This window comes from Gymnoscopelus microlampas (genome assembly GCF_963454915.1).
Source record: "Gymnoscopelus microlampas genome assembly, chromosome: 13".
NCBI classification, from domain to species: domain Eukaryota; kingdom Metazoa; phylum Chordata; class Actinopteri; order Myctophiformes; family Myctophidae; genus Gymnoscopelus; species Gymnoscopelus microlampas.
In genome coordinates, this window is record NC_139950.1 from 51,781,428 (window position 1) to 51,800,406 (window position 18,979).

At 40.4% G+C, this 18,979-nt stretch overlaps 2 protein-coding genes across 4 annotated transcripts in view; one reads left to right on the forward strand and one right to left on the reverse strand.

Moving 5' to 3' along the window:
* Positions 1–1,607: 1,607 nt before the first annotated feature.
* agpat4 (1-acylglycerol-3-phosphate O-acyltransferase 4 (lysophosphatidic acid acyltransferase, delta)) lies at positions 1,608–11,428 on the forward strand. Its single transcript, XM_084076367.1, has 9 exons — positions 1,608–1,785; positions 4,378–4,559; positions 5,257–5,426; positions 5,537–5,698; positions 5,785–5,938; positions 6,057–6,159; positions 6,274–6,349; positions 6,985–7,183; positions 11,197–11,428. The coding sequence occupies exons 2-9, from the start codon at positions 4,382–4,384 to the stop codon at positions 11,331–11,333; spliced, it is 1,179 nt and encodes a 392-aa protein (XP_083932493.1). The 5' UTR covers positions 1,608–1,785; positions 4,378–4,381; the 3' UTR covers positions 11,334–11,428.
* Positions 11,429–13,094: 1,666 nt separating this feature from the next.
* Positions 13,095–18,979, reverse strand: part of map3k4 (mitogen-activated protein kinase kinase kinase 4) — a 51,829-nt gene continuing 45,944 nt past the window's right edge. For all 3 annotated transcript variants that reach the window (XM_084075700.1, XM_084075698.1, XM_084075699.1), the window contains 7 exons: positions 18,682–18,752; positions 18,443–18,559; positions 18,172–18,331; positions 17,581–17,703; positions 17,227–17,333; positions 14,451–14,630; positions 13,095–13,379 (listed from right to left, as the gene is read on the reverse strand). In XM_084075700.1, the coding sequence (XP_083931826.1) occupies positions 13,359–13,379; positions 14,451–14,630; positions 17,227–17,333; positions 17,581–17,703; positions 18,172–18,331; positions 18,443–18,559; positions 18,682–18,752 (779 nt within the window). In that variant the 3' untranslated portion in view covers positions 13,095–13,358. The remainder of the gene's footprint in view (positions 13,380–14,450; positions 14,631–17,226; positions 17,334–17,580; positions 17,704–18,171; positions 18,332–18,442; positions 18,560–18,681; positions 18,753–18,979) is intronic.

Genomic DNA, 18,979 nt, shown 5'->3' on the forward strand with positions numbered 1-18,979 from the left:
AAATACAGGTTAGGGTTACTCAAATAATATTTGAGTGTTAACCTGTATTTAATATATATTTAACCACATATTATGTGGTCCCCTCAGCCTACAAGTCCCCTCCGTCTGAGTAACAGAGTTGACTATTTTATTTTATTTTTAAGATTTGTTATTTGACGTGCAAATTAACAGCCTATCATTTAAATGCTGTAGGTTATAGACAGTAAATTCTGTACAATAACATTTCTACATGTGCTTTTGTGACCCACTCATGCTGTACAAGTCCCATTCTCTGTAGCCTACCGTGTTGGTTTGGATGTGTGGGCCCTAAAAGATAATTGGCAATTTGGCCCAGATACTTTTAGTCGTAATAAAGCTTGAGAACCTGTAGTCTGTCTCCCATGTCATTTAAGATAACATGTTATTATAGTGAAACAATAGTCAATAGCAACTTAAACTTGAGGGAGAAAATAAAAAGACACCAAATCTTTTTTGTGTCCTCGCTTCTTCCCACTTTCTTCCCACCACGTTGTAACTCATAACTAAGTGCACAAACTCATTAGAGACTCTGTAACTAAAACAGATGGCTATTAATTGGAAAAATCATATTTGTTTGCTGTAGTAGTCATGGGAATATGGAACTCCACAACTCAGAACCACTTTATTTATGTATATTTTAATGTGTATGTATGTGCCACATATAGCCAGTAGATGGTGGTAATTTACCATTTTCCAACGTGTCGTTTTTCTCCCAGTTGGGGATGAGAAAATAAATGCCTAAATCTATTATGATTCGTCGTCGTTACTACTTGCGTGGCATGGGCATGATCCGTCACACGTTCAGAGGTTTATATATCGGCGCGAAGTAGCCAGAGTGGCCTGACCATACCTCTATGGGCCTGACTGACTGACTGCCTGACGACGGTCATGGATGAACTTCAACCTGGTGTTTGCACTTTCTCCATTTATGGCCCGTACATCTACATAAACGTTTAGATGTCAAATATAAAGTACTGACCTCATGGCCACGGATGTTACAATTATGTACGGGTTCTCAGAAGTATCTGCCGTATTGTTTAATAAAAAGTATTTTAATCCGATTGGTGTCATTTTCTCATAGAGTTCATGTATCAAAGTGCAATACACCTCCCAACCGATTGGTTCGCGTAGTTGAAAGCATATGGAGGACATATGGAGAAAATGTCCACTAATCGAATAAAATGCTTTTTGTTGAACAATACAGAAAATACGGGTACTTATAAGGGGCCGTACATACTTGTAACATCCGTGTTCATAGAATAAGCACTTTATATTTGAAATCTGAACGTTTATGTAGATGTACGGGCTATAAAGGAAGAAAGTGCAAACACCAGGTTGAAGTTCATCCATGACCGTCATGTTTCAGGGCTAGTCCTACCACATGCTTCCATTGTGGAGTTCAGGCGTGGTTTAGCTCTATGGGCGTGGTGATGATGACTGGGACTGGTTGAGGGTTAGCTCTATGGGCGTGGTGATGATGACTGGGACTGGTTGAGGGGCGTGGTTTAGCTTTATGGGTGTGGTAATGATGACTGGGACTGGTTGAGGGGCGTGGTTTAGCTCTATGGGTGTGGTAATGATGACTGAGACTAGTTGAGGGAAGTTGTCAATGGACAAAAGCAGGCTATGTGATATTTTTTTTAAAGAAAAACTTGACATGCTGTCCTTGTGAATTTTTCTTTTGTATAACATTGTGGTTGGTTTTTTACCTCAACATCAATATCTTTGTGGTGGGACAGTTTCATACAGTGACGGGAGGCAAACAAGGTAAAAATGTCATGCATTTTACAAGTTGTTTAAGGACTTATAACACAACCAAGCAGCTGTGGTGTTAAAATTACTTAAATGTTTTACTTAATAATACAATTATTTGTAATAATAATCCAACTCTACAAAGTAACTAAAGTTTTCTAATAATTGTAGTGGAGTAAAAGTACAATATTTGCCTCTGAGATGTAGTGGAGTAGAAGTAAAAAGTACTACAAATTGGAAATACTCCAGTAAAGTAAAAAAAGAGTGTGTTAAGTGTATAACATTTAGTCAACAGCTGTGCAGCACATAAAGTAACCTATTCATTCATTCCATATTTAACCATATTTTATCCTTATCCTTATCCTTAACCACAACTGACCTTAACTCCTACCTTAACCAACCTTTACACCCAAACCCTATAAACATAAACAAACCCTATAAACATAAACAAACCATATAAACATAAACAGTCTATTTTAGGCTGAGGTGTCTTCACACTAAACATTATCTAAGTTCAAGTTTATTTATTTTCTGACAGGAAATAATCTTAAACTTGAACCCAAGCTGTTCCCTAGCAACAGACAGCGGTAATCTCCCTGAGCATTGTGTCTGAGCATTCTAACTGCTATGGTATTTATTTACTAGAGCAGTCATTCTTAATTCAAAGGACCCCTGGAGGTCCCCGGACCTCACTTTGATAACCACTGTACTGTAGTAGTAAGTTGTTTTACAAAACTAGGGTGTGAAAATGTCATGTCACGTCACACCCTAGTTGGCAAACTAAGGTGTTGTTTGTCCAGTATATTATTTACTCTCAGATATGGTTATTGGTTATCTTTAATGCTCGTTATTTAAAAGTTTATTACACTTAACTTTCAGCCGGAGGTCCCCATATTATGACAATATAAAGAAATTACACCCATTAAAGCAGAATACATGATACATAGGATCTCCTATCCGATAGGGTCTATCACACATCTTTTTATTTTTGGGGAAGTATTTCACTCCATTTTGAGCTGGGCTTGCCCTGAAAATCCCATTCCCCCAGATAACTATACATACATATCTGGTGTAATATAAAATGCACAAAGTGTTTTGTTAAAAAGTTAAAGCTCTGAGTAGTCATACCTGTATGTGTTCTCTCTCCTGATTGAATTAAAGTGGTATCTTGACCTGAAAATGTATAGAGATGGAGAGATGGAGAGACCCCTGTTACTGCACAAACACTCTATAGCAATTACTATCAGAATATATAGCTTAATATATGAATATATTAATATATGTAGTGTTTTAGAAGCACCACCAACTGCACTTCTCCTCTCCACCTGTGAGCTCTCTCATTCTTGGAATTCAGCCACTCCTGGAAGTCAACTTCCTAGAAGTCAGCCTGAACTAAAGTGGTCTAACTGTACAATGTAGCCCTGAGGGACACCCAGCTAAACAAACACACTTTTAGTATGTAAATAAAAGATACATTTGTCTTGAAACAATCAAACTTACTGCATATTCTCATGCATATATAATGTCCTTATATCAATGTCCATAACCCTAAAGATGTTAGAAAGTGATATTTATCTCACCAATTGGTGGCACTGTGTCCCATGTGGCTCTGCCTCCAGAGAGGACTGCCCCCCCCCCACCACCCCTCAGACAGAAGGACCCACTTCATCGGACCCCTCATTCCATGGGACATGCAGACATGTCTGGACATATATTCTTCTTTTTCTTTTTAATGGCTGGTGTGAGGTCCAAAAAGGTAGTTTGTTGCCTGAGGGCCACAGCGTCCCATACCATAGATGTTATCATGGTTAAGTAAAAGACGGGGACGGGGGGGGGGGGGGGGGGGCTGTGCTGTGCTCGCTCCATTTAGTAAAGCTGTCCTTGACCTCAAAGGCTCCATTCAGCTTTAGGAGGGAATGAGATGAAAGAGATCTGTGTTTTCTTTTTCCCTTTGGATGAGCAGTAGATGTTTGGTTTACCATGTGGGCAGTGGTGGAATAAGTACTCAAATGTTTTACTTAAGTAAAAGTATCAATACTGCAGGGTAGAAATACTCCCGTCATCAAAATTTACTTGAGTAAAAGTAGAAAAGTATTGGCATCAAAATATACTTAAAGTACCAAAAGTAGAAGTACTCATGCAGAATGTTCCACGCCACAAGTTCAACATGTATAAAAATATTTTTAAAATAGCAGATCTACAAGTAGATCTGCTGTTTTCAAATGGCCGAAATGTAAATAGGGCTGAAGTGGTTCATGTATGTTTTGTAATAATAATCTAAATCTCCAAAGTAACTAGTAACTAAAGTTTTCAAATAATTGTAGTGGAGTAAAAGTACAATATTTGCCTCTGAGATGTAGTGGAGTAGAACTATTGAAAATGGTTAATACTCCAGTAAAGTAAAAATTCTTCAAAAGTGTACTTAAGTACAGTACTTGAGTAAATGTACTAGTTACTTTACACCACTGCATGTGGGAGACTCGGGTTTGAATCCAGGAAGTTACACATGCAATGGAGAAACACTTTAATTTAGTTTTTAGTTGTTGTTTTTGTTTAGTTTTTTACATGACACGACAAAATGTGTGACATCATGCGTGTCCTTCACAGAAAGATGGGTTTCCTGAAGCTGCTGAAATCTCAGTTCTTGTGCCACCTGTTCATCTTCTGTGTGTTTCTGGTCAGTGGCCTCACCATCAACCTTCTCCAGGTCTGTTCTCTCCCTCTGTGGCTGCTGGACAAGCAGCTGGCCCGGAGGGTCAACTGTAGACTGGGATACTGCGTCTCCAGCCGTGAGTATACCATATATATATATATACTATATACTCACTACCAGCTGGTCATAAGTCTGTGACTTATCAAAACTAAGACTACATCTATTGACAATTTCATCAACAAATAAAAACTAGACAAAAATGTTAGTGAGGGATCTAGTGGAGAAGAGATCCAGGAGAACTAAAAGATAAGTTGTTTTATGTTTGGTTGCACTTGGGTGTTGCGCTCTGAAAATAGCAGATCTACAAGCTCACAATACGTCGCCCTGTGACGCGTTGTGAGCTTGTAGATCTTTCAAAATGTAAAATCTGGCATTACGGCGCCATCAAGGCACCGTCAAAATACATTTTAGTCGACTAAATCAACTGTAGATTTAGTCGACTAAAACTAGACTAACACTAAAACATTGACTAAAATATGACTTGATTCAGTCATATAGTCATAGTCTTTATTCAAAAGACGATGACTAAAACTAAATCAATATTTGCTGTCAAAATCAACTCTGGTGTCAACAGACCATTTGAGACTTCTTGCTAGAACCTGATTGACTTATACTTTGTCGTATGATGACGTTGCTCACTGAAAATAGTTCATCTACAAGCTCACAGTGCATTGCGATGCAATATGCTGTGAGCTTGTACATTGGCTATATTTCTTCGTAAGACAGAATATTAATGAAGTAGAACTGACTACATTGTGTGACTTTATCTTCAGAGATGGTGGCGCTCCTAGAGTGGTGGTCGGGAACTGAATGTACGCTCTACACAGACCCAAACAGTTACCCACTGTACGGAAAAGAAAATGCAATTGTCGTGCTTAACCACAGCTTTGAGATCGATTTCCTGTGTGGTTGGACCTTCTGCGAGAGATTCGGCGTTCTCGGGGTGAGGGAAAATGGTTGCTAGATAAATCTACGCTTGGTCTCGTAACTAAAGAATATAGTTTGGCGTTCCCCTCAACTCTTCTAATCAGCTTTAAATGTAAACCTTTTCAGAGTTCTAAAGTGTTGGCCAAGAAAGAGTTGGCATATGTGCCTGTGATTGGCTGGATGTGGTATTTCCTGGAGATAGTCTTCTGTAAGAGGAAATGGGAGGAAGACAGAAGAACAGTGGCTGAGAGTCTTCAGAACCTGCACGATTATCCAGAACACTTCTGGGTAAGACTTTTATCATCAGAATGACATCTCTGGATATTTATTTTGGGATTGTGTTATTAATGAGCTCTCTCATTTCCTGGGGCCAGTTCTTGCTTTTCTGTGAGGGGACACGCTTCACACCCAAGAAACACCAGGTCAGCATGCAGGTGGCTGAGAGCAAAGGTCTGCCCAGGCTGAAGCACCATCTCCTGCCCAGGACCAAAGGCTTCTGGGTCACTGTGCAAAACCTCAGAGGAAAAGGTGAGCGTCCATTCTGATTGGTCCAGATCCAATGTTTCATTGTGTCATCAGTCGGTATCAGATCTATTTAATGTTAGTAACCGACATCGTCTGCTGCTGCTTTCACTACCTTGTGCAGTTGCTGCTGTGTACGACTCCACGCTGAACTTCAGAAACAATGAAGTTCCAACCTTTTTGGGAGTTCTTAATGGGAAAAAGTATCATGCCGACTTATACGTGAGGTAACACAGTGACACATTACAATGTGTATACATTTTGAACAAAGGGCCGGGTTCCTTGCTTTGCCTGGTTTAATTGCAGTAATTAGTGCAGTCTGACGTCTCTTCTGCTTGCAGGAGAATCCCTCTGGAGTCTGTCCCTGAGGAGGAAGCAGAGTGTGCTGCTTGGCTCCACAAGCTGTACCAGGAGAAGGTTAGAGTAATCACATTATAATCTGTACATTTAAACCTGATTTATGCTTCAGCGACAAAGTGTCATGAGGTGTCTGTTGTTCAACAAATAATATGTGAATCAACTGAAAGTTTCAACATTTCACAGGCTTTATACTTGTATACCATACTATATAAAAAAAGTTGAAAATCTCTTATTAATAAGTATAAATCAGGCATTACACAGATGCACAATATACTCATGGCCCTCAGGGTACAACCTGGACAAGGTCATTTGATTGATTGATTGATTGAATATTGTATTAGGCAGAAATATAAAAACAGCACAGAGTACAGTCGTACACTTTGTCTAAAAGGAGAACACCAAAAAAGTCCTTGCGGTCTTGTTTCCATTGGGGTCCTAGGTATTCAATTCATCAACATTCAAAAAATTGCACCAAACATTCAACATCATCACAAATATAAAACGCTATATGTACAGAGTAGAAAATAAGGGGGGGGGGGGTAAAAAAAGGGGGGTGGGGGTCACCTGTCTAAGCGAGAAGTGATCACTACCTCCCCCCTTCCTTTGGCCTCCTGAAAGGTGCATTTTCAGGGCTGTTTTAAAGGATTGTGTCATCTGTCATCTATGGTATGTTTCTGTGCATGTCTCTGCAGGATAGCTTTCAGGAGCAGTATTCACAGACGGGCCGTTTCCCTGGTCCTATAATGAGCCCGCCCCGCTCCCACTGGGCTCTGATCAATTGGCTGTTCTGGTGCTGCTTGCTCCTGTATCCTCTGGGTCTACTCGTCTCTCAGCTTGTTACCTCTGGGTCAGCCGTCACCGTCCTGATCACTGTGTCTGTCTGCTGTGCAGGTTGGTTCATACAGACACCATCAGAGTAACATGGATCTCTGAGTCACTCCCTCTAGTGTGGGTGTCACTCACTTTGGAGACACCAGAAGCAGTTAGACAGGTATGAGGGTAGTTAGACAGGTATGAGGGTAGTTAGACAGGTATGAGGGTAGTTAGACAGTGAGGGATGGAGAAATGTTCATTCAACAAGGAACTATGAAGAGAAATGTTACAGACTACAGTAACTGTCTCTTGCTGTTCTGCTGGCATGCTCACTCAAACCCCTACATCTGATCCAGAATGCCACCACAGCACACCTGGTCTCCAACACTCTTAAATTCTAAATGTCTCACCTCTTCTGCGCTCCCTTGCTTGGCTTCTGGTTTGTCCGGTTTCTAACCTACCATAAGGAAACGATCCAACCCTATACACCCCTTCACACACACTAGATCAGTTCAGACATGCAAACTGGTTAGTGGTATAAAAATATATATATATAAAATAAAAGCTACAGCTTGTACCATTTTCTCCTAAATCACATTGTGAAAGTGTACCATAGTATGACCTGCTTCTGTTGATTCACGTGAATCCAAACAGGCATCACTCTTATGATGTGAGAAAACACAGGAAGAAAGTCTATGATACGACAGACTGTAGCCAGCAGCGTATTACTCAGAGAGGAAATCCCCCCCAGACCCCTCACACATCACACTTTCACTATGAGTACAGTAGGCATGCATCATTCTTTCATTTTGAGTATTTAAACATTTTCTCATCACATCTACACAAATTATGTTCCTCTATTTTGTTATTCAAAACAGTGACAACAAGTTTGCATGCCTATCAGCACATCTATGCTGATAGATCTATGCTGATAACTCAGCACATCTATGCTGATAGATCTATGCTGATAACTCAGTACATCTATGCTGATAGATCTATGCTGATAACTCAGTACATCTATGCTGATAGATCTATGCTGATAACTCAGTACATCTATGCTGATAGATCTATGCTGATAACTCAGTACATCTATCTGTCCCTCTCGCCCCTGGCCAACGGGCCAAAGTCCTAGGGCTCTATGTTTGCCGGTGCCTTACCCATTATCCCAAAACTTCTTTGCTATTTTTAAAAACATTTTCAAATAGTTCTAATAGCCAATCTACAAGCTCACAACGTGTCGATGTAGATCGGCTTGTTGAACTATTTGAAAATGTTTTTAAAAATAGTAAAAAATGGCAAAGAAGTTTAGGGATGGGTATGGCACAAAATCATTACAACGATTACAATTTCCATTTCACAGCCAGTAGACAATGTTATTTCACCAGATGCATTTCAGACATGTCCCAGTAGTGTCCAGCATGCGTGCTCCACTAAGAATACGTGCCGGGTCATTTTATTCTACATGCCACTTGCATGTGAATTTAGGCACCCAGAGTTTTATAAGGGTCAGTCATTTAGACACATTGGCCCTCATTTATCAACGCGGTGCAGCCCAAATAATGGGCGTACGGCGTTTTCACCGCAATTTTCGGCATTTATCAATATATCCTGACGTGGGCTTTATCCTACGGTACGCTGAGATCTCACGTCTGGTCGAGACCAGTTGTTGACGTTGGCTGCACCCGTTTATTTCATCCTAGACCTGCGGAGCAGCATTGTCTGACGGTCTGACAGGCATCTGGACACATATATCCACTCCAAAATGTATATCTACACTAATAAATAATCCCTGTGAAAATAAAACATTATAAATTAATTTAAACAAACTGCTTTAGCAGTCATTCAGATAAGATTGTAGATCTGGCTGCATTGAAAATAGCAAATCTACAAGCTCACAAGCCAGCATCGCATCGTGACGCGTTGTGAGCTTGTAGATCTGCTATTTTCAAAACAACGAGCGCTTTTGCGTCGGGAGTCGCGCGGTCGGGACAGTGAGGTCTACTAACTTACAGTAGCTTGTCCTATGGTATGGAGTTATGTCATAGGGAGTTATAGGCTACAACCTGGCTGGGTTAAGGATATAAACCTGACGCTCCAATCTCTTATAACGTGGGCGGCGCGGGATCACTGCAGTCTGCAGACCGCCCGAGTCTCATGGGGAATATAGCCTACTACATGACTGCTTTAGTGTAACTTGGAACGCGCACTGCTCGGTATGGGGTAAATAAATAAATATACAAACGTATTCCATTCATGGCGATGTAATTGGTTTCATAATATGTCATTCATGTAGGCTACAAGCCTACGTGACAATTAGATTGTACCACTACGGTACGGAGTGTGTGTGTGTGTGAGAGAGAGAGAGAGAGAGAGAGGGGCGTGTGCGTGTGCGGCGAGATGAAGCGAAGCGATCGGGGGAAAGTATTTCTTATTGGCTTTTCATGTCTTTGGTCGTATTCTGGTTCGTCTTCATGTCGTAAAATCGGGGCGTTTTGAGAATATTTAAGGGCGTGTTATTTAAATGACGCTCGGTTTCAGCCGTGACATTTATCAACGCTGGGACCAAATGTACGCTCGGATCAGCTGTGTAGGATCCTTTGATAAATGTGACTTCGACGTTGGTGTACGGCCGAATATATGGAAAAATATATGGCGGTTTATACGCTGCGTTGATAAATGAGGGCTCAGTATCAAACAGGTAAACACTGTCTGACTGGGACACACTGCTCTAGTACAGCACTATGTCAGAGAGTCAGACACACTGGCCCTCATTTATCAACGCAGCGTATAAACCGCCGTATATTTTTCCATATATTCGGCGTACACCAACGTCGAAGTCACATTTATCAACGCATCCTACACAGCTGATCCGAGCTTACACTTGGTCCCAGCGTTGATAAATGTCACGGCTGAAACGAGCGTCATTTAAATAACACGCCCCATAAATATTCTCAAAACGCCCCGATTTTACGACATGAAGACGAACCAGAATACGACCAAAGACATGAAAAGCCAATAAGAAACAGCCCCCCCCCCCCCCCCCCCCGCTGGCCTCGCCGCACACGCACACCCATACGCCTCTCTCTCTCGCTCACTCGCTCTCTCTCTCTCACACACACACACACACACACACACACACACACACACGCCCGTAGCGTATTGTCACGTAGGCTTGTAGCCTACATGAATGACATATTATGATACCAATCACATCGGCATGAATGGAATACTTTTGTAGATTAATGTATTTAACCCATACCGAGTAGTGCGCGTTCGAGTTACACTAAAATAAAGCCCTCATGTAGGCTATTCCCATTTCCCAGTGAGACTCGGACCGTCGGACGGGCGAGTCCCGTCCCGCTCCGCATTAATGAGAGATAGCCTGGAGAGAACATTAATGAATGAAGGCTGGTGTGTGTTGGACCATGGGTAAATGTCTGATCTCCCGGTGGCCATGAAAATATAACAGCAGCGCCGCCTGTTAGACCGGTGCTCGCGCAGAAGAGTGCTCTCGCAGAAAGCGCCCGTATATTTTGAAAATAGCAGATCTACAAGCTCACAACGCGTTGCTGGCTTGTGAGCTTGTAGATCTGCTATTTTCAATACAGACAGATCTACAATCTTATCTGAATGACTGTTAAAGCAGTTTGTTTAAATTACTTTATAAAATGTTATATTTTCACAGGGATTATTTATTAGTGTAGATAGACAGATTTATGAGTGGATTAGGTGTCCAATGCCTCTCAGACAGTCAAACAATGCTGCTCCGCAGGTCTAGGATGGAATAAACGGGTGCAGCCAACGTCAACAACTGGTCCCGACCAGACGTGAGATCTCAGCGTACCGTAGGATAAAGCCCACGTCAGGATATATTGATAAATGCCGAAAATTGCGGTGATCTCGCCGTACGCCCATTATTTGGTCTACACCGCGTTGATAAATGAGGGCCATTGTGTATCAGGACTTTGCTGCCATCAACAAATCTTTGATGGGACATAAAAGTGCAATATAAAACATTTACTTTGGAAATATCCATCACTCAAATTGTGACAACATTATTTCTCTAAGTTTGTTCTTCCTGATTCTTTCAGTTTCTCTGGGTGTTCGCTGGATGATCGGCCAGACTGAGATCAACAAGGGCTCAAGCTACGGAAATAACAACATTCCCCTAAAAAGAAATGGAGAATCTGTGACCCAACAACTGAACGCTCCCAGTGACAGCATCTGAAATCCAGCGTTGACCGTTTGGTAGAACTGCTTTGGATATAAACAGTTTCATTTGATAGTGCAGGCCACGATGCAAATGAGGTGTTGAGTCATGCTGCTCAGACTGGGCAGCATGGGGGTTAGGTGCATGGCAGCATGGTGGGGGGGGGGGGGGGGGGGGGGTGGTGGTGGTATGGAAAACCTCCCAAAGGGAAAAATAGTGACTGTGCCATTCTCAAGTTCATTCTCAAGTTCTCCCAACAAGCAAACAATGGGCCTCTTACCTCTTAATACATTCAATCCGGGAACGCATCTGTCTGTTTTTCAGATTTATTTGGCTATTCAAAAATAGCAGATCTACAAGCTCGCTATGAGCTTGTAGATCTATTTTGGAAAAAATCATGAAAATGTGTGCACATTTTTGAATATATATATTTTTTACTCAAATCTTTGCTTCTTGGGGTCCCTGGAACAAAATATTTTTTATATGGACGAATACATTTTGGGGGTCCTTGACATGAAAAAACTTTGAGAACCACTAATACTGTAATAATGTAATGTAATGTAATACCACTGATGACCACAAGAAACTGTTAGGATTTAGAAGACATTTGTAGAATCCCCCAAAGTTTTGAGTTAAACATTTTCACTTAGAAAAATATTCAAGTATATTCAAATATTGAAAGATTTGCACACATTTTCACGATTTGAATGGGTTAAAGACAGATAATAACCAACTGATCAAGAATACACATATTACACATATAAATATATATGTGTAATGTGTATATGTGTCCTATAGAATACACATAAATGTATATGTGTAATGTGTATATGTGTCCTATAGAATACACATGAACCCACTTTTCTTACAAAATGTTTTTTAATATTGTTTGTACATGGCAAACACTGTAAAAGCAGCAGAGGAACAGAAGTCGTGGTGTGTGTGTGTGTGTGTGTGTGTGTGTGTGTGTGTGTGTGTGTGTGTGTGTGTGTGTGTGTGTGTGTGTGTGTGTGTGTGTGTGTGTGTGTGTGTGTGTGTGTGTGTGTGTGTGAGTGTTTGTTTAATGTTGAGCAGCACCAGTCTCCTCCGGGCTGGGTGCGTTTCCGGGGGAACGTCAACAAAAAGCTCCTCACAAGCACAAACGTTGTGGGACTTGGATACCGCTTCAATACAAACCAACTTAAACATTTAACTCTTGGCAAAAAATACAAAATAATAAAAACTAAATTCTTCTTCCTACTGCAGACTCCAGACAACAGAGAGTTGAATTAATTAATCAGGCGTTTTGGGATTGTTTTCCATTTCATTTAAAAAGGTACGACAGTGTCCTAACATCAGAATGAGGCTTTACCACATCAAAGGCCTGCTCCCCCCCCCCCATCCCCGGACCCCAATAAAACTGTTTCTTCAGGGTAAACAGTTTTTTAAAAGTGCCATAGCTGTCCCCCCCCCCTCATTTCTGAACAAAAAAAGAAAAGGAAAAAAAAAGGTGAATTCCTCGTTGCTTCTTTCAGGTCGTCTCCAGTGAGAACAATAAAAGCGGTTAGAATTATTTTTAAATTTACAATATTGTTTATACAAGGATCAAAGCCAATTCTATTCTTACAATATGTACAACCCCCCCACCCCCTCCTATCAGAACCAATGGGTACGTGTATAGAGACACACCCCTCTCCTCCAATAGGTCCAGTTGTCCTCTGAAATGATAACATAGTAAAGCCTGATTTATTCATGGTTGTGGGCCCGAAAAAACAGCCGATCTACAAGCTCATAACGCGTCGTGAGAGCTTGTAGATCGGCTGTTTTCCAGGCTTTAAGTTCCATTAAATCAGGCTTTAAGTTCCTCAGTTTAGCTCCATGTGCCTGTAGCTCCACGTCCTCTTGTTCATGTTCATGTTCCACAGTTTGCTTTCCTCTTTGCCAACACAGCGAGTACAGTACAGTACACAGTACAGTGTACAGTATAGTATATACTGTATATAGTATATAGTACAGTAGTGTTTTGTAAACGTAAAAAAGCCACAGAGCAGTCAGAGGTCCCGCTCACTCTTCATCTGTACAGACCTGTTAGAGACGAGGTAGAGCCAAAGAGTGAGAAAAAAACTTTCATTTCAGTGAACCAACAATTGACCGTAGAATGTGTTCAAACCCTATGTTACATTACATAATACATGTAGCACACGCCCCCTTTTCATGTGTTCAAACCCTATGTTACATTACATAAAACATGTAGCACACGCCCCCTTTTCATGTGTTCAAACCCTATGTTACATTACATAATACATGTAGCACACGACCCCTTTTCATGTGTTCAAACCCTATGTTACATTACATAAAACATGTAGCACACGACCCCTTTTCATGTGTTCAAACCCTATGTTACATTACATAATACATGTAGCACACGCCCCCTTTTCATGTGTTCAAACCCTATGTTACATTACATAAAACATGTAGCACACGCCCCCTTTTCATGTGTTCAAACCCTATGTTACATTACATAATACATGTAGCACACGACCCCTTTTCATGTGTTCAAACCCTATGTTACATTACATAAAACATGTAGCACACGACCCCTTTTCATGTGTTCAAACCCTATGTTACATTACATAAAACATGTAGCACACGACCCCTTTTCATGTGTTCAAACCCAATGAAATGTGTTGACCGGGTTCGTCCACAGGGCTCTTTACTTGGTCCTTCCATAATATTGTCACGTATGGATTCTCTAATTCTCTTCATTTCTATTTTTCTTCCCCCACATGACTATATTACTATAGTTTCATCATGTCTTGCTTTGTCCAAAACATTTTCTTTTGCTTTGTCTTTTCTGCTCAGTATGTACTTTATATTTATTGTTTGACCTATTTTCTTTATCATGTTTTTATATTTTTTGTTTTTTGTTCGTTTTGATTTTTGATATTAAATAATTCATGTATTTGTAATGTAAACGGTGAGGTTCTCACATAAGCCCCTCTAGGGTTTCTTACCCTCACCGGCACAACAACTAAATGTCAACTTTCCTGTGGAAAGAACTAAAATGTCATGAATATATGTATATATAAACTGTTGTGCAAATCAAATAAATCAAATCAAATCAAAGCTTGGATAAATAAAACAGTGACGTCTCACCTTGACAAACGGGTGGTCCAGTAGCACGCTAGCGGTCCAGCGGCGCTTGGGTTCGCTCTCCAGACAGTGGGCCAGGAAGTCCTTCCCCTCCGTACTCAGCTTCTCAGGGATGGGGGGTTTGTGTCCCATGCCCACCTTGTACATGATCTGGAAGTTGTGCTCATACTCGTGCCAGGGCCTCTGTGGGGAAATGTACATGTAATGTAAATGACTGTAATGTAATGGATAGCATGTGGGCCAAGAGGACATCGGTTATCATGTTGTAATTCAAATGAAAAAAGTTTGTATTTCTATATTCAATAGTGGTTTGCTCAGTTGAGTTTCAAAATGTTTCAGTATTAGTTTTATACAACAGCTAATACAACACAAACACACTTTGTGAAGTCTGCTGACTCACAGTCACAGACCATTGGTTCTCAAAGTGGGGTCTATGGTGGTGGCTTTTAGAAAATCTATGAATATAATTATTTTAAAGCATACGCATTTTAAGCATAACATTTGTAACTCAAATCTTTGCTTCTGGGGGTCCTTGGAACAAAATATTTTGAGATGGGGGTCCGTGGCCAAATACATATAATATTGGGGGTCCTTGACATGAAAAAGTTTGAGAACCACTGACGTAGACATCCCAGTCTCAATAAACATACGCACAAATGCCTCCACATTTGATCAAATTTACATTTTCTATATATTTTCATACACTTTGTCTTTGTAGTTAGTTTTTAGTCACAGCCTTACGTCAAACACTAGTGTGCTTTTCTTCAACACAAGGTTCCCTCTGTTTGTTTCCAATTAAATTGGAACTTGAAGAACAACAAATGCAATTGAGTGTAAGATCAGCTTTGAGACTTTGTAATGACAAGCTAGCAGTACCTATTCAAAGCCTCACTAACAGGTTCACTGTGACATTTAAACCACTGCTATTTGTTGCTGAAAGGAAATGAAATTACGTGACAAATAACCACTATCAACGCAACTCCTGAGAGGCTATTTCAGTTTAAGTACATTTATAAATAAATAATGAACAAACAACATTAACCACCATCATTTTGGTCTTAAAAATCTCTGGGATAGTGTTGACTCAAATGTGACACAGTATTTGTACAGTATTTCCAAACAGTACTTGTTTTTCTGAAACTGGCTGTTCTGGACTACAGTCAAGCTAAATGGCACAGAGAGATGGAAAGAGGCTCTGAGCAGCATGTTGAAACACCCACTACACTACAACACTGTGACAAAGACATCATTATTTTCAAGTTGATAAATGAGACGAATCTATTGAAGCTTATGAGTGAGAGGATGCCCCATGTGGGAAGCTCTGTCTGTCTGTCTGTCTGTCTGTCTGTCTGTCTGTCTGTCTGTCTGTCTCTTCCACCAGGCACATTGGAGAGGAGAAAACACAGTGATAAGTATTGAAACTGACCAAAGCACTGAAGCAATGACACGTTTTCATTTTAATCATTTAACCATTAGACTTGTGTAGTTGGAAAGCATCCAGACAAAAAATGTGCCGTTGGAATACTTTTTGCCTTTAGACACTTGAGTTTCTTTAATACAGAGATGCCGGTCCAACTAATGTTAATATAAATCATTGTCTATGTTTTGCATTGTCACACATAAACAGAAAGGATGAGATCTAGATGTCATCAACTCACACCTGTGGTTTGTGTTGATTATTAAAAAAGGGGGAACTGGCATCCTGTCTTCTATATGCAGAATAAATCTATACAATTTGCTTCATCAAGAGAAATTTGTCAGTTTATTGAATTTCAGCTGTTTATTCCTTCATCCTGTGTGTGTGTGTGTATGTATATACACACATACACAGGATGAAGGAATAAACATATGTGTGTGTGTGTGTGTGTGTATGTGTATGTGTATGTGTATGTGTATGTGTATATATATATATATATATATATATATATATATATATATATATATATATATATATATATATATATATATATGTTTATTCCTTCATCCTGTGCCACAGAAGCTGGTGTTCAGAGCTGTTGGCAATGAAAACAAGATCTACTTGTATTACAAGTATTTCCTCCTGTCCGGCTTCTATTGTCAGTAATCTAATCTGTCAGTGCTGCTTGCATCCAGGAAAATTATTCATTTGATGATGTGAACAAACAAGCCCTAATAAAACCTGATAAAAACTTTAAAACAGGATAGAACCTGAACACAGAAAAGCCCCACAGAAGAAAATAGAAGTGTTTCAATTGTGTTGAATGCGGTGTAAATTATTAGGGGTGCAACCATTAATAAAACTAATTGATTTAATGAATTATCATTCATCATATAATGATTAAATTATCAATAATCAAAAATTATCAATTATAATAAAACAATCAATAAATAATAAATCCCTATTTTGAGCAAGTCATTATAGGGATAGGCTAAACGTTGTTTTTTTTAACTAGAAAAAATAGCCGATCTAAAAGCTCACAACATCTGCTATTTTCACTATATTTTGTAGTGAAACTGTTGTGCAACAAAGTATAACATAACATTAAAGTGGTTTATCGATTCATCGATATAACTTTTTTTCTCCAAAATGCACTTCTGAGGAAAAGTAATAGGCAAACCTTTTGTCTTTATTGTGGGTTGCTGGGTGTTTTAATTGTGGTGTATATTTATGTATCGTCTTGTTTTGAATGTATGCATTGACCCGAGAATGATTGACAAAATGATTTCCCCTTGTGGATAATAAAAGGTCATTTAGAACATAATGTATGTGTGAGCAGTGAGCTGGGTAGAGTTTCCTCACCTTTCCCGTCACCATCTCGATCAGAACACATCCCAGGCTCCAGATGTCTGCCGAGCGGCCGTGACCTTCGCCCTTAGCTCTGGTGATGACTTCGGGTGCCATGTACGCTACGCAGGAGAAGAGGGCAACGTTTCAACGGCAACAATGTGTCTTTTGTACAGTAACTAAGTACATTTATTTAGTATTAGTATTTAGTATTTGTACTGTATAGTTTTGTGTTAGCCAAAGCTTAGCAGTAGCCTTCAAGCATTTCCCCAAAAACCCTGAAGTTTCACACATTCCACGGAAATGTAATCTTCACAGTCATTCTCAGGCCACAGTGCCCCCTGGTGGTGATATGTGATCATTGTGTACCTGCTGTCCCCAGGGTGCTGTTGACCTCCCCGGGCATGGTGTGAGAATTGTTCTTCAGCTTCACTGAGCAGCCGAAGTCTCCCAGTTTGATCAGACCCGACGACGTCAGGAAGATGTTGGCTCCTGTTGACATGAAAACACATGAAAACATTGTTTTACATAAAAACAAACCACTTCACACCAGAGAGGTTGGCATACTGAATGTATATTATTGAGGAATAAACCACAACTAACACGTTGCAGTTGAACTCACAAACTGACTTAAATGAATGTGAACGGAACACTGGTGGACTGACTCCCATATTAAAGGGATTAATATCGGAGACTTGAATTCATGGATATCTTTTATTTTTTGTCTCATTCCTAAAACAATAATTTGATGACCGGCAGCGTAGGAGACACAAAGAGTCTCCTTTGTGTCTCCTACCGGAACCGCTGCCTATATTGGTTACATTCAACAAAGAGGCACACTACAGTTTTTTAAACATTTTAAAACTGTTCCCTTGGACCACCTGTAATTATGCCATGGACCACTAATGGTCCGTGGACCACTAAAGCGGAGACAGGAGGAGGAGAGAGAGAGGTACAGACCTTTGATATCGCGGTGGACGATGCCGTGCTCATGGAGGACGTTGATGGCCGTAGTGATCTGTTTGCTGTACAGCCTGATGACGTGCTCCTGCAGGCCCAGGCGGGACACCTCCTCCAGGGTGCCCTCGTCACAGTACTCCATGAAGATGTACATCTCCTCCTACGGGCGGGGCAGGGACCCAGAGAAAGTCAGAACGACTCCAAAATATAACAACATTGTCATATTATGATGCAAAGATACTGTATCTGAGGGAAAATGTGCCGCTCGTACCCGATGGAGCTCAACGCCAAAGTATCGGACCAGGTTTGGGTGTTTGATTCCTTCAAATATCTTCAGTTCATCCGCCGTCTCTTTGATTGTTTTGTGGTCGTTGGGCTGGAATCGGATCTGTTGGGAAGCATCAAGACAACGTTATGTATTTATTTATGCAAGAAAAACTAAATACAGAAACACTATCTGCTGTTTCTTTTGACGTCTATATTAGGGATGTACATTTGTTTCAAACGTACCTCTTTCATGGCCATCAGCTCTCCAGAGTCCACGTTGATACAGGTATAGACCTTCCCATACTGGCCCTCACCTGTTTCCATGAAGAGAACACGTTCATACATTATGATGGAAATAAGAACCAGGTTCCCACACATTTTAACAATGAATTTCCAAAACTTTTCCAGAATATTGGACTTAATTTCCAGGCCTATATAACAATCATTCAGCGCAATAATGAGTCTCTTACTCTTATGTGCAATGCCCAAAGACAGGCAGTGTAGCAAAAATAAAGCATAGAATATAGAATTCCATTCCAAT

Bases quoted from the DNA above. Each gene is read 5' to 3' on its own strand.
- agpat4 (XM_084076367.1), top strand. From the start codon at position 4,382: ATGGGTTTCCTGAAGCTGCTGAAATCTCAGTTCTTGTGCCACCTGTTC. The intron at 6,160-6,273 runs GTAACACAGTGA...TTCTGCTTGCAG, and splicing joins CATGCCGACTTATACGTGAG to GAGAATCCCTCTGGAGTCTG. The intron at 7,184-11,196 runs GTTGGTTCATAC...TGATTCTTTCAG, and splicing joins TGTGTCTGTCTGCTGTGCAG to TTTCTCTGGGTGTTCGCTGG.